This window comes from Schistocerca nitens, chromosome 6 (genome assembly GCF_023898315.1).
Source record: "Schistocerca nitens isolate TAMUIC-IGC-003100 chromosome 6, iqSchNite1.1, whole genome shotgun sequence".
Classification (NCBI taxonomy): Eukaryota; Metazoa; Arthropoda; class Insecta; order Orthoptera; family Acrididae; genus Schistocerca; species Schistocerca nitens.
Genome location: NC_064619.1, coordinates 125443205 through 125456918, shown reverse-complemented (window position 1 = coordinate 125456918; position 13714 = coordinate 125443205). Strand labels below are relative to the sequence as shown.

At 45.2% G+C, this 13714-nt stretch overlaps 1 protein-coding gene across 1 annotated transcript in view; it reads left to right on the top strand.

The window, feature by feature from the left end:
• LOC126263751 (NFX1-type zinc finger-containing protein 1-like) overlaps nt 1-13714 on the top strand; it is a 272319-nt gene that overhangs the window by 84300 nt on the left and 174305 nt on the right. Inside the window, exon 5 of the mRNA XM_049960939.1 lies at nt 1398-1541. Within this exon, the coding sequence (XP_049816896.1) occupies nt 1398-1541 (144 nt within the window). The remainder of the gene's footprint in view (nt 1-1397; nt 1542-13714) is intronic.

Here is a 13714-nt window from a genome sequence, read left to right as displayed (position 1 = left end):
ACGACCTAGTGGGAGTGACGTGCTATTAGGTGCGAGCCCATTTACCCAGAACAATGAAACTTCATTAAGTTTATGAACAAACACAGTAATAGTCTCTAGGTGCAAGCTTATTCAGTCACTGTACACTGGAATGTCCTAGTAATGGCTGTAGGTGGCTGCAGTCAGTGGTAGACTGAAGTCCTGCAAGACAGAGAGCTCAGAATCCGTGATGGAGTTGACGACGCACAGTGGAGGTGGCACTCTGTGATGACCTGGTGGTTTGATTTGCAATATGTCTTCACTTGTGGTTGAAGTCCATATATGTGGTGTCTCGTTAGCCAATATGGGTGTCAGAGGCAACGTGCCACAAAGTAGTACAGAGGAAGCTCTCAGTGAGGACGCAGGGGTTGAACACACACCTGACAAAGTGCTCCACAGTATTCAGCGGAGGACTCGAACTGAAGGGACCGTGAGGTGTGACTGGTGCATGATTGTTGCAACTATGTGTCTAGTTATTTGGGAACTCTGTAGTTAGCAAACATTTATGCTAAAAAGGGCCTAGTGAAAATACTGGAAATCACAGCGATTCAACCCAAGTAACCTCTTACCGGAATATTCAGGTGAATACATGAGGTGTGACCATTTGAGGGGAATCACATCAATTGCCTACATTCTGTTGCATGATTGCTGGAGCTCTGCATTTGTGTGTTCAGCACAGCAGCCAGTAAATAATACAACCAGTCGTGTAAGTCTTCATTGTATGATTTGTTACTGTGTTCCCACCGCAAGTATCTTCACTGTCATGATGCCGTACAACTTCCACAAAACCATCACATTTCTTGGAATACTCTCTCATCACATCTCACAGAGGAGAAACATGTTTTTTATTGATTGTTTTTTGTGTACCTCTTATTTAGTATGCATTTCTAAACCACATCTAGATTATTGAAATATTGTTTTACCTTTCCCAAATTCTGTTTTGTGAGGTTCAACAGTCAAACCTCCAGCAAAAAAAGTGTGTTTATTCTTATTGAGAAAGAAATGAAATGGTGGTAAGGCATTATTGGCCTTGAGACTATGTCTAGGGTTGTTTGGTCACTTGGTGCAAGTCTTTCTATTTGATGTCACTTTAGAAAGTTGCATATTGTTGTGGTGGAGAGGTGATGAAATGATTAGGACAGCACAAACACACAGTTACCAAATGAAGGAAATCTCTGAGCCGACTGGGAGTCACACCCGGGATCCCATGATCTAGAGGCAGGGCTTCTAAGCACTGTACCGCAAAGCTGAGGGCATTCTTATAGAGAAATATCAATTGATAATAATGCGGTTCTTTGTAATACCAATAAATGTTTGTTGAATGTCTTTGTAAGAATATTGTAAGAATTTGTGACATCTGGAGTTTTCTTCTGTTTTAGGTACCTGGCTTAAAGAGCTACCGTAACCCACACGAAGGAGATTTCCTTGTTGCTCTCTGCAGGCACCTCATTCTTCAGGGACATGCTCCAGAAAATATTACTATATTAACAACATATGTGGCTCAGGTGTTTTATATTCAGCAGGTAAATTTTTTACATAATCCTATAGTGTGTATTTTATCCTGACCTTCAGCCATTTTGAAAGGATTAGTAGAATAGAATAGAGTAAAGAGCAATAGAGCTTGCTATTTTTGCAGAATAGTACAGTTTTGAATTAGTTTTAAATTAGATTTCCAGAACATTATATGTATGAATAATTTATTATTTCATCCTAATCACAAAAACTTATGAAATTTGTGGCAGCCCAAAATGAAATACATATTATAACTGAAGCCTAATCCCACAACATCTTACCAAGATTAATCTGTGCGAGCTGTGCCTGGTAATCTTGAAGTTCAAATAAAGCATTAAGTCTGTTTAAGATTACAGAAAAACACAATTAAATTTTGACAAAAAACTGTTAGTTTCATGACAATTAGTTGCCATTGGCTGGCAGCTGTTCCATTTCCTTCCATAATTTCTCAGCTTAATCGCAAGAGCACTTGGCCATAAAATGCATTCCCTACTGATGTCACGAGATGGTTATTTTAATAATTGAACAGATTTAGATGGCATGAATATATCATGAATGGGGAAATAACTTAAAAATTAGTTACTTGTCTTCACTGAGTAGTAAAGCTGATGACATTGCTAGCTTTCAGACAAGTCCTCCTTCAGAATCAATAGAATAAACATACACATTCACACAACTCCATCATGACTGTATTGTCCCAGATTACCACATTATATGGATACAAATCACACATGCACTGATCCTGTTGTGACCAACCCCACGAATCAACTGCAAAGGAGCATTCCACTGATAATCCAGTATCATCACATACTGGAGAAACTTAACAACAACCTTGGTCATAAAATGATGAACATCAATCCTTTCTGTCCCTGTCAAATTGGTATTCACTTTTCAGCCAAACTTTAAAAATGTCCTAGTACATCCATATATCCCATCTTACTCCCAGTCTCTTACCACATGGAACCTGTGGAACATCCAGGAGCAAGTCCCATCTCATGCACTCATCCAGCACATCCTATTCCAGTCCCATCACAGAGAGGTCCTTTCCCACTAGAGGGATGGCCATGTGTGAAAACAGTCATATCATGTAGCAGCTCTTTTTAACTTCTTCACAGTATTTTATTTGGGCATGATTATCAAGCATCTGTCCATTCCAGTGAATGGCCTCTCCCAAACTGTGGCTGAGAGCACAATTTGAAGTGTAACAACGTGGATTTGATCCAACTGCCACTCTACTCTTTTTAGTAGTATTTATTTCTTTTCTTTCAAATAATTCCACAGTGCTGGCATGTACAGAAACACCAAATTCATATTTACGTAATAAATATGGTAATCTTATTATATACACCCTAATTTAACTGTACATCCCAGGATTGCCAGGATGATGAGAGAAGATAACAGTAGCCCCAGATCCGTCTGAAAGTAGGAGTGAAATTCAAAGATGAAGGAACTAAGCCATTTAGCATCCTCTCTAGGTGGCAGCTTGGAACAGGAGAGAGAGAGTGAGAGAGAGAGAGAGAGAGAGAGAGAGAGATTTTTCAGTCATGGCTTTGGGAGCCTTCAGTCTCACGGGTTGAGTGATCTGATGACTGATTTGACTGGCAAAGCAGCTTTGAGCTTTGCTGGTGATGATTCGGTCTATTCTGACATGAAGCTGTCGATTGTTGTCATCAGCTGAAAGGCAATGGGGGGGGGGGGGGGGGAAAAACTTGCATTTGGGGCTAGGGGATATCTAGTACATCCCCTCCCCTCTCAACATCAGCTGAAAGGCAATGGGCAATGTAGATGGACTCTTTGTAAAATTTAAATAATGAAAATTACTTGCATTTGGGACACCTTGTACATCTCCTCCCCTTTCTCTGAAAGAGTTCATCGCCAGTTAATTTGATAATCGCTGTGGGGCCGTAAATCTAGGGGGTAACAATATTTGATTTTCATTTAACAATACAATATTTTAACTTCATTCAACAACTAAAACCTTGAATCTGAGTATAGTTGTTATGTCACCATGGCCTGACTGCAATTATTGACACTGGACTATGACAGTGACGGCATTACAAAGGTACCTGGGGCTGGTTTCAGAGATGGCTTTGAGGAGTACAAACAACTGGAACACTCGTACTACAAGAATTGATACATGAGTACAAGTCGGGATGGTTAGACTTGTAGCAGTAGTAGAGAAGGTAATGGTCCAGATGTAGATTGTAATAGAATAAAAATGCTGACATTGAAACACTTCCTTGTCAGACTGGGTTTGGTCAGTTTTAGAACAGGGCAGGGCCTAGCATCCTTACAGTGACTGGTAACCAACAAGGTGGCACTGTTTGCCAACCTGATGAGAAGGCAGATCGGAATCATGGAACAGAATTTCATCATCACCAATGATTATGCCCTGTAAGTAATGTTGTAACTATCAAATTGGCCCAATAAAAGTCAAACGAACAAACCATGTCAGCTACTTGATTAAATATTTCTGAGCATCAGCCACCTTCCTGGGTGCGTTTTCCACAATGCACTATGCAGTGTCGATTTCTGTGTCGACGATGACCATGGACTCCTTTGCACCTGATATCCAGCACAGTAGCCAGTTGTGGTGGGGCCACCATGTACCCTGTTGGTTGTAGCCCCCTGACCACACACAGGGATCACTCTGCTGATGCCTGCGCCATTAACTTCCCACATATGCCGAGGGGTAGATGCCCATCCCCCTGGGGCATCAGGACTCCTGGCAAGGGCCATCCTGGCAGGTGACCTTTACTGCGGCTGGGTGGTGCCCGTGGGGAGGCCCCCTGGTCGGAGTGGGTGCAATCAGGACGGATGACACACGATGAAGCGCAGTTCATCATCTCTTGCTGGTGGTAAAACACCAGCAGTCTCTAAGAGATCACGAGCTCAATTCAATGCACAGAAGTATGATCTCAAATAGTTCCCCTCCCTGGCCACACCATGGGAGGAACGTCAGGCTAAGGATGGCAGCGGCTCTTATTCACCTCGGTACCTTATATGTTTGAGAGCTGATGGGGAATCTTTCATGACGATGAAGCCTCAGTTTTTTGTTGAGCATTTAGAGGACAAGTTTGGGGAGGTGGAAGGCTTGTTCAAAATGAGATCTGGGTCAGTCTTGATCAGAACAGCATCCTCTTTAGAGCGGCGAGGTGTACATTTCATCCGGCGTGTCCACCGGGGTCCGTAGGATAATCAGTTTGCCACCAGTGCCTTCATCTTGGCCTTTGAGGGTGATACATTGCCCGAGAAGGTCAAGGTGATGGTCTACCGGTTTGATGTAAAGCCCTATATCCCTCCCTCGATGCAGTGCTTTAAGTGCTGGAAGTTCGACCATATGTCTTCCCGCTGTACTTCCAGCGTCACATGCTGTGATTGCGGACGCCCATCACATCCCAATACTCCATGTGCCCTGCCTCCCCTCTGTGTCAATTGTGAAGAGCACCATTTGCCTTGCTCACTTGACTGCAAGATTCTCTAGAAAGAAAGGAAAATCATGGAGTACAAGACCCTTTACAGATTTAGCTACTCTGAGGCTTAAGAGAAAATTTGAATGCCTGCATCCTGTATATACGACATCGTCTTACGCCGCCGCTAAAACAGTTCTGGCACCATGAGCTCCGCAAACACAGGTCACCTCTCAGGGTACATGGTGGCCCCCAACACAACTGGCTACTGTGCTGGATATCAGGTGCAAAGAAGTCCATGGTCATCGTCGACACAGAAATCGACACTACATAGTGCATTGTGGAAAACGCACCCAGGAAGGTGTCCTCGCCCAAGAGATGGAAAATGGGCAGGACAGCAATGCAACAATGAGAAAGTGGGCTGAAGATCTCAATGCATGATGGACACGATGCACCGTGTAAGGTGCCCTTCCCCAATTGGCTGGCTCTTTGGGAAAATTTTGAAGAATGGAGGTCAAACCCTACAGGGGACCATCACATAAAGGCTGAAATGTGTGAAACTCCTTTTAGTCGCCTCGTACATGTGCCTTGCACATTGCCCCGACACAGCTCCTGGGCCTGATTGCATCCACAGTCAGATGATTAAACATCTCTCATCTGACTACAAGTGACATCTTCTCGTCATCTTCAGCTGGATCTGGTGCGATGGCGTCTTTCCATCACAGTGGCAGGAGAGCACCACCATTCCAGTGCTCAAACCCGGTAAAAACCCGCTTGATGTGGATAGCTATCACCACCCTTGGTGGTGGTGGTGGTGGGGGGGGGGGGGGGCATTTCCCTCCCTGTTGCTCCTGCACCACCTACTTCGGGAGCAACACCCCCCCCCCCCCCCTCCCCAACCATCGAGGACATCCATCCCCACTTCTAAGCTGGAGAAGCATAAGTCTTCTTCGGCTTCTCTCTCTAGGAAGGGGTCGCTTAGGTCACTCTCTTCCCAGGTTTCTTCTAGTGGGAAAGACGACACCCGCCAGTGGCTGAGAAGCACATAAGCAGCTGGTCGAAGGGCTTCACGCTCATCCTCAGTCCCGGAGACTGAGCCAGTGAAGTCCTCCCAGCCAGAGAAACCCAAGGAGCAGTGAGAGAAATCCAAGAAGAAAACCCCTAAGACCAAGGAAATTGTGGTAGCACCCACACCACCGCTACCTACAAGCTCTGTGGCTGAGGATGGGGTGGAGATTTTGGCAGCCGTTGAGGACCTAGATCTCGCCAGACCCTCAGACAATGGATATAGACTGCTCAGGCAATAAATCGGTGGCAGCAGGTGACTCTGTGGCATAAACTGCCTCATTGAATGTTCCATGCCTTCCCAGTCTGACGATGTCATCCTCCACTGGAATTGCGGCGGTTTTTTCCACCTCCTGGCTGAGCTATGACAACTGTTAAGCTTTACACATGCTATCTACATTGCCCTCCAGGAAACCTGGTTCCCAGCAATGCGGACCCCTGCTCTCCACAGCTATAAGGGATATTACAGGAACCTTAGCAACTATAATCTAGTTTGCGTTTATGTTGTAAACTAGGTCTGTAATTAACATGTGCCCCTTCAAAGCCCTCTTGAAGCTGTGTCTGTCAGAATAAGGACGACATAGGAAATAACTGTGTGCAATGTATATCTTCCTCCAGATGGTGCAGTACCCCTGAATGTGTTAGCTGCACTGATTGATCAACTCCCTAAACCTTTCCTACTTCTGGGAGATTTTAATGTCCATAACCCCTTGTGGGGTGGCACTGTACTTACTGGCCCAGGCAGAGATGTCGAAACTTTACTGTCTCAGTTCGACCTCTGTCTCTTAAATACTGGGGCCGCCACACATTTCAGTGTGGCTCATGGTAGTTACTTGGGCATTTGTTTATCAATTTGCAGCCCAGGACTTGTCCCAACTATCCACTGGAAAGCACATGACGACCTGTGTGGTAGTGATGCCTTCCCCATATTCCTGTCACTGCCCCAGCGTCAGGCACATGGACGCCTGCCCAGATGGGAACAAGGCGGACTGGGGAACTTTCACCTCTGCTGTCACCGCTGAATCTCCCCCACATGGTAACATTGATGTGATGGTTGAGCAGGTGACTAGCACTATTGTTTCTGCAGCAGAAAACGCGATGCCTTGTTCTTGAGAGTGCCCGAGATGTAAGTCAGTCCCTTGGTGGTCGCCGGAAGTTGCTGAAGCAATTAAGGAGCATCAGTGAGCTCTACAACAGCATAAGCAGCACCCTTCCCTAGAGCACCTCAAAGCCTTTAAATGGCTCTGTGCCCTTGTTCGCTACCTTATCAAACAACAGAATGATTTCTGGTAGAGATGCGTCTCCACCATTGTGTGCCGCACGTCACCTTCTCAAGTCTGGGCTAAGATCAAACGTCTTTTCGGGTACCAGGCCCCAACAGCTGTCTCCGGTGTTACCATAAATGGCGAGTTATGTACTGACACAAACGCGATTGCCGAGCACTTTGCTTGAGCCTCTGCGTCGGAGAATTACCCTCAAATGGCGGCTGGAGAGGAAGGTCCTCTCATTCACTACACACTGCAGTGAATCCTATAATGCCCCATTTACAGAGTGGGAACTCCTCAGTGCCTTGCACATTGCCCCGACACAACTCCTGGGCCTGATCGCATCGACAGTCAGATGATTAAACATCTCTCATCTGACTACAAGCGACATCTTCTCGTCATCTTCAACTGGATCTGGTGCGATGGCGTCTTTTCGTCACAGTGGCAGGAGAGCACCACCATTCCAGTGCTCAAACCCGGTAAAAACCCGCTTGATGTGGATAGCTATCAGCCTCACCAACGTTTTTTGTAAGTTGCTGGAACATAAGGTATGTCGGCAGTTAGGCTGGGTCCTGGAGTCACTTGGCTTGCTGACTCCATGTCAGGGCGGCTTCTGCCAGGGTCACTCTACCACTGATGATCTTGTGTCCATAGAGTTTGCCATCTGAACAGCATTTTCCAGATGGCAACACCTTATTGCCGTCTTTTCTTGACTTACGTAAAGCATATGACACGACTTGGCGACATCATATCCTTGCCACATTGTACAAATGGGGTCTTTGGGGACCACTCCCGAATTTTATCCAAAACTTCCTGTCGCTCCGTACTTTCCGTGTACAAGTTGGTGACTCCCGTAGTTTCATCCATATCCAGGAGAATGGAGTCCCACAGGGCTGTGTATTGAGTGTCTCTCTATTTTTAGTGGCCATTAACATTCTAGCAGCAGCTGTCGGGCCCTCAGTCTCACCTTCTCTGTATGCAGAAAACTTCTGCATTTCTTACTGCTCTGAGCTGTGAGCACTATTGGACTTAACATCTATGGTCATCAGTCTTTCTTACTGCTGCACCAGTACTGTTGTTGCTGAGTGGCGCCTCCAGGGAGCCATCGACAAGGTGGAGTCATGGGCTCTAGCCCACGGCTTCCAGTTTTCAGCCCGAAAGTCGTGTGTCATGCACTTATGTCGGTGGCGTACCGTTCATCCGGAACCTGCACTTTACCTTAATGACGATCCACTCACTGTAGTGGAGACACATCAATTCCTAGGACTGGTTTTTGACACTAGATTGACGTGGCCCCCTCATCTTCGACAGCTTAAGCAGAAGTGCTGGCAGCACCTCAATGCCCTCCGTTGCCTGAGCAACCCCAATTGGGGTGAGATCGCTGTACGCTGCTGCAGCTCTACAGAGCCCTTGTCCAATCCAGAATTGACTATGGGAGTGTGGTTTATGGCTTGGCAGCGCCTTCAGCGTTGCATTTACTCAACCCTGTGCACCACTGTGAGGTTCGATTAGTGACAGGAGCTTTTAGGAAGAGTCTGGTGACCAGCATACTGGTGGAGGCTGGTGTCACTCCACTGCAGATCAGACATTCGCAACTGCTCGCCAGTTATGCAACACACATTTATAGTTCCCCTGAGCATCCTGATTACTGCCTCCTTTTCCCGCCCGCGGCAGTCCACCTCCCGCATCGGCAGCCCAGATCGGGGCTAACAATTGCGGTTCGTGTGCGGTCCCTTCTCTCCGAACTGGATTCCTTCCCTTCACCACCTCTACTTGCAGTCCGTTCACATACGCTTCCATGGTGTACGCCTCGGCTGCAGCTTTGTCTGGACCTGTTGCATTGCCTTAAGGACTCCGTTAACCCCGCTGCTCTCCGCCGTCACTTCCTCTCGATTCTTGACATGTTCTGGGGCTCTGAAGTGGTTTACACTGACGGCTCAATGGCTGATGGTCACGTAGGCTTCACATATGTTCATGGAGGACATATTGAGCAGCACTCATTGCCAGTTGGCTGCAGTGTTTTCACTGCAGAGCTGGCGTCCATATCTTGTGCTCTTGAGTACATCCGCTCATGCTCTGGCGAGTCATTTCTCCTGTGTACTGACTGATTGAGCAGCCCACAAGCTATCGATCAGTGCTACCCTCGCCACCCTCTGGTAGCATCCATTCAGGAGTCCACCTATGCCCTGGAGCAGTCCCGCCGTTCCGTGATTGTTGTGTGGACCCTAGGACACGTTGGAATCCTCGGCAACGAACTTGCCGACAGACTGGCCAAACAGGCGACGCGAAAACCGCTTCTGGAGATAGGCATCTCCGAAGCTGACCTGCGTTCTGTCTTACACCACAGGGTTTTCCAGCTTTGGGAGACGTAATGGCACATAACAGCACGCACAACAAAGTGCGTGTCATTAAGGAGACTATGAATGTGTGGAAGTCTTCCATGTCGGCCTCTCGCAGGGAATCAGTTGTTCTCTGCCGGCTCCGCATTGGCCGTACATGGCTAACACATGGTTATCTACTCCGTTGCGAGGACCCACCTCAGTGTCGCTGTGGCTCCCAGATGACAGTTTCCACCTCTTGCTGGACTGCCCACTTTTAACTTTCCCAGCACCCTGCCTTCGGTGTTGGACAACAATGCCTCCACAGCAGCTTTAGTTTTACGTTTTATCCGTGAGAGTGGGTTTTATACTTCTATGTAGTTTTTAGCCCATGTCCTTTGTCCCTGTGTGTCTTCCACCCCAGTGCTTTTAGGGTGGAAGTTTTAATATGTTGCAGAGTGGCTGGCTTTCCCTTTTTACTCTCGTGGTTGGTCAGCTACTGTAATCTGCTTGCATGTTTTACTCTATTCTGTTTCTAGCATCTCTCTGTTGTTTCCTTGCCCTGTGGTGTTCCTTTCAGTGTTCGTTGCCTTCCCTTCATTCTTGTGGCTTTTCCTTTCTTTCCAGTTTGTGTTATATGTTTTGTCCGTTTTATCTCACACTTGTGGCATTGTTTTATTAGGAACAAGGGACCGATGACCTCATAGTTTGGTCCCTTCTCCCGTCTTTAAACCAACCAACCAAATTGACACAATAATAATAGTAATAATAATAATAATAATAACTACTCTTTGAAAGTCACAAAACTAAACAGTTCATAGGACAGATACAAAGTAATAGTTTTAATTAAAGAAAATGATCCCAAGTGAGATTACAAAATTACAATAAAATAAAAGCTATAATTGGAAGGACTGACAGCATTGGTCGTATTTTTTGTTGTTTTATTATCCGCAAAATTGATTTTCGGTCACTTAGTGACCATCCTCAGTGCTGTAATATACAATCAAAATTTGTAGGCACATGTGATCGCTCTAAGCTTCTGAGGATGGTCACTAAGCGACCGAAAATCGATTTTGCGGATAATAAAACAACAAAAAAATATGACCAATGCTGTTTGTCCTTTCAGTTATATCCATTATCTGGTTGTGGTGTACAGAGCACTCCATGGAGTCACAAATCAATAAAATAAAAGCTGTCATAACTTTTACAGTGGAACTTGGCCACGGCACGTGATCAGCTGGAGTGGCTATGTGTGTCCTACTACATAAAATTGCACATGAAACACCAGTATCTAGTCATGCTCGGCATTAAAATAGCAAGTAGCATGAGCACGGGAACCACTGCGTGAACAGTTACGTTGTGTAAAATATTGTAGAATGTCTTAATATGGGTGGTAGCTCAAGCTAGTGAGATTTGGTGGTGCTCCTGTCACATCAACTAATTCAAGGACTTCATCAATTCAGTATTGTTAGTATCCAGAAGGCCGGTCGAAGTGGCCGTGCGGTTAAAGGCGCTGCAGTCTGGAACCGCAAGACCGCTACGGTCGCAGGTTCAAATCCTGCCTCGGGCATGGATGTTCGTGATGTCCTTAGGTTAGTTAGGTTTAACTAGTTCTAAGTTCTAGGGGACTAATGACCTCAGCAGTTGAGTCCCATAGTGCTCAGAGCCATTTGAACCATTTAGTATCCAGAAGAACTGATTAGGTACGGAGTGCATGGAGAGAGAAGTTAAATTTAGGATAAATAACAGAAATGTTTCGATAATGGCATTAAAAGTTCCTTTCATGTGTGTGGGGAACTGAGATTTAGGTTCATTATATACTAACAGAAAGCTCTGAATAGATGTTTGCTATTTTGTAGCATTATTCGGTATACGTAGGGAGTGAAATTCCAATTTCAACAAACAGTTGAAACCTGAAGAGTGTATGGGAAGGTATACAAGTAGCTGATTCTTATACAGTGGAACAAAGGTTGCATTAATTCTACCAGTGGAAAAGTTGAATTTGAGAAACGAGAAACTGTTTTCAACACCTTCCAAGAAGAAATGGAGTCTACGAAAGACACTGAACAACACTGTCAGTGTCTATTTGGCGAGCAATATCATGGAGCGGTGCTGGGTTGCTCTTATTCAGCAGCAGTAAAACAATAGGTGGTTTGGTTTGGCGAAGAATGGGATCTCATAGCTGCAGATTTCTTCAAAACAATGCCGCAGTCTCCTACACAATGAAGGCTCGTGGTCTTCACTTTTGTAACACAAGTTTTCAAATTCCATGAACTGTGAACATAACTTCACTCTGTCACACAGTAGTGAGAACTATACAGGGTGAAGCAAAATTCACGCACTCAGGCTTTGCAGCGCGACTCCTTACATGTGAGCCAGCAGAAAAAGGACGTTAAAGGGTGGCAATCTGGCAACACTGTAACCACATGTATGGTAAATACCTCTGTCTTGTCCTGTGTAGTTGGTGCAGTGGATAGAGTTTTGGGTTAGCATGCAGGAGATCTGTGGTTTGATACTGGTTTGAGGCATATGTTTTTAATTTAGTAAATGTAGTCCAGGTGGTATGGTACCTGGCATCTTAATTGTCAACAACAACTGCAGCGCGTCCTCTAGAAAACATTTGCACTTACATACTACAGTCACAGAAATAGAAGATTGGTGAGCTTTTAAAGCAGCACTTTCCACGTCGTGGGCGTGAATTTATTCGCACCACGCACCACTTCATTTACTAGATGCGAAACCTGTTTTCCTTATATCATTCTCCAATGGTACCATAAATTAGTACCAAGTGTTATTCTCGCCTCATTCAGGTCCATTACATTTCGTTAGGGCCTTACGTTACCAGTAGGACTAGCAACGTGCTTTGTGAATACTTTGAATGGTTCCAACAAGAACTGGAAGCCGCTGCTGACTTTGTGAACACCATAATATGGCCAGATGAAGCAGCATTCACTCTTGAGGGTGTCTTCAATACGCACAATGCCTACCATTGGTGTGAGGTTAACCTGTATGTCACCTGCAACCGTGGATATCAAGTGTATCAGCAAATTGTGCACTGATGTGAAATTTCCTGGCTGATTAAAGCTGTGTGCTGTACCGAGAATCAAACTCGGGACCTTCGCCTTTTTCGGGCACGTGCTCTACTAGCTCAGCTACCCAAGTACGACTACGACCTGTCCTCATAGCTTTACTTTTCTGTTAGCATTTAGAATAGATTCATCATAGTTCACTTTTACACTCAACACAAAAGTCAATCCCTGCACAGTAAACAACCAACACCGAACACAAACTGCTATTTGTAGAAATGAGTCAATTAGTAGTAATGTCTACCAGCAGGGTCACTTGACTAGAATACAAATGAGGTGCTGAGAGCCACAAAGGTCAAATGCACACCGCTGTCGCTCCCAAATTTAAGAAACCAGTGAGACAGCTTTCTGTGACAGTTTATACACACACTGTGGGTCTACAGCACAGATGAAAGTGACTCACCACAAGATCAACAGGTGTCAGAAGCATGAATAAATGCTACAGCCTCACAATCAACGCTGATGTGCTTTAGGCCCTTATGATTCTCACCGCCTCAAATGGATTAGTTTGATACAATTTGTAACTTAATATTCTATAACTCATTCAGAAACATACAAAATATGTTTACTGTTAGTACAACTTTGACATATACTGACATCCGATCTAATTTTACTATATAGTGAGTGAATTAGCATATCTGAGGCATGTGCTATCATCTATGCCGCTGTGTGCCACTACCTGGTGGCACTGATGTAAACTTCTAGTTGAGTGCCAGGGGCTAGCTGCGCACATCGTGAACTGTCCACTTTGTTTATCAAATCTGTGCATATTTGGCCTGTAAGACAATTACATCACACGAGTTGCGCATACACAAAAGCTCCTTAAGATGTGCACAACTGAATGTGTGCTCGCAACCCAGATGCCAAGTTTCAAGGAATCTAGTAGAGCAGTAGCATGGTAGATGTAAGTGATTTATCTTTCAGATTACAGCATCTATGTCACATTTAACAGCATTCAAAGAAAACTAACCAATAAATCTGCAAGGTGTTGAAAGTTTGGGTGTTCACATGCTCTTGTGCTTCTACACAGTAGCCACCAC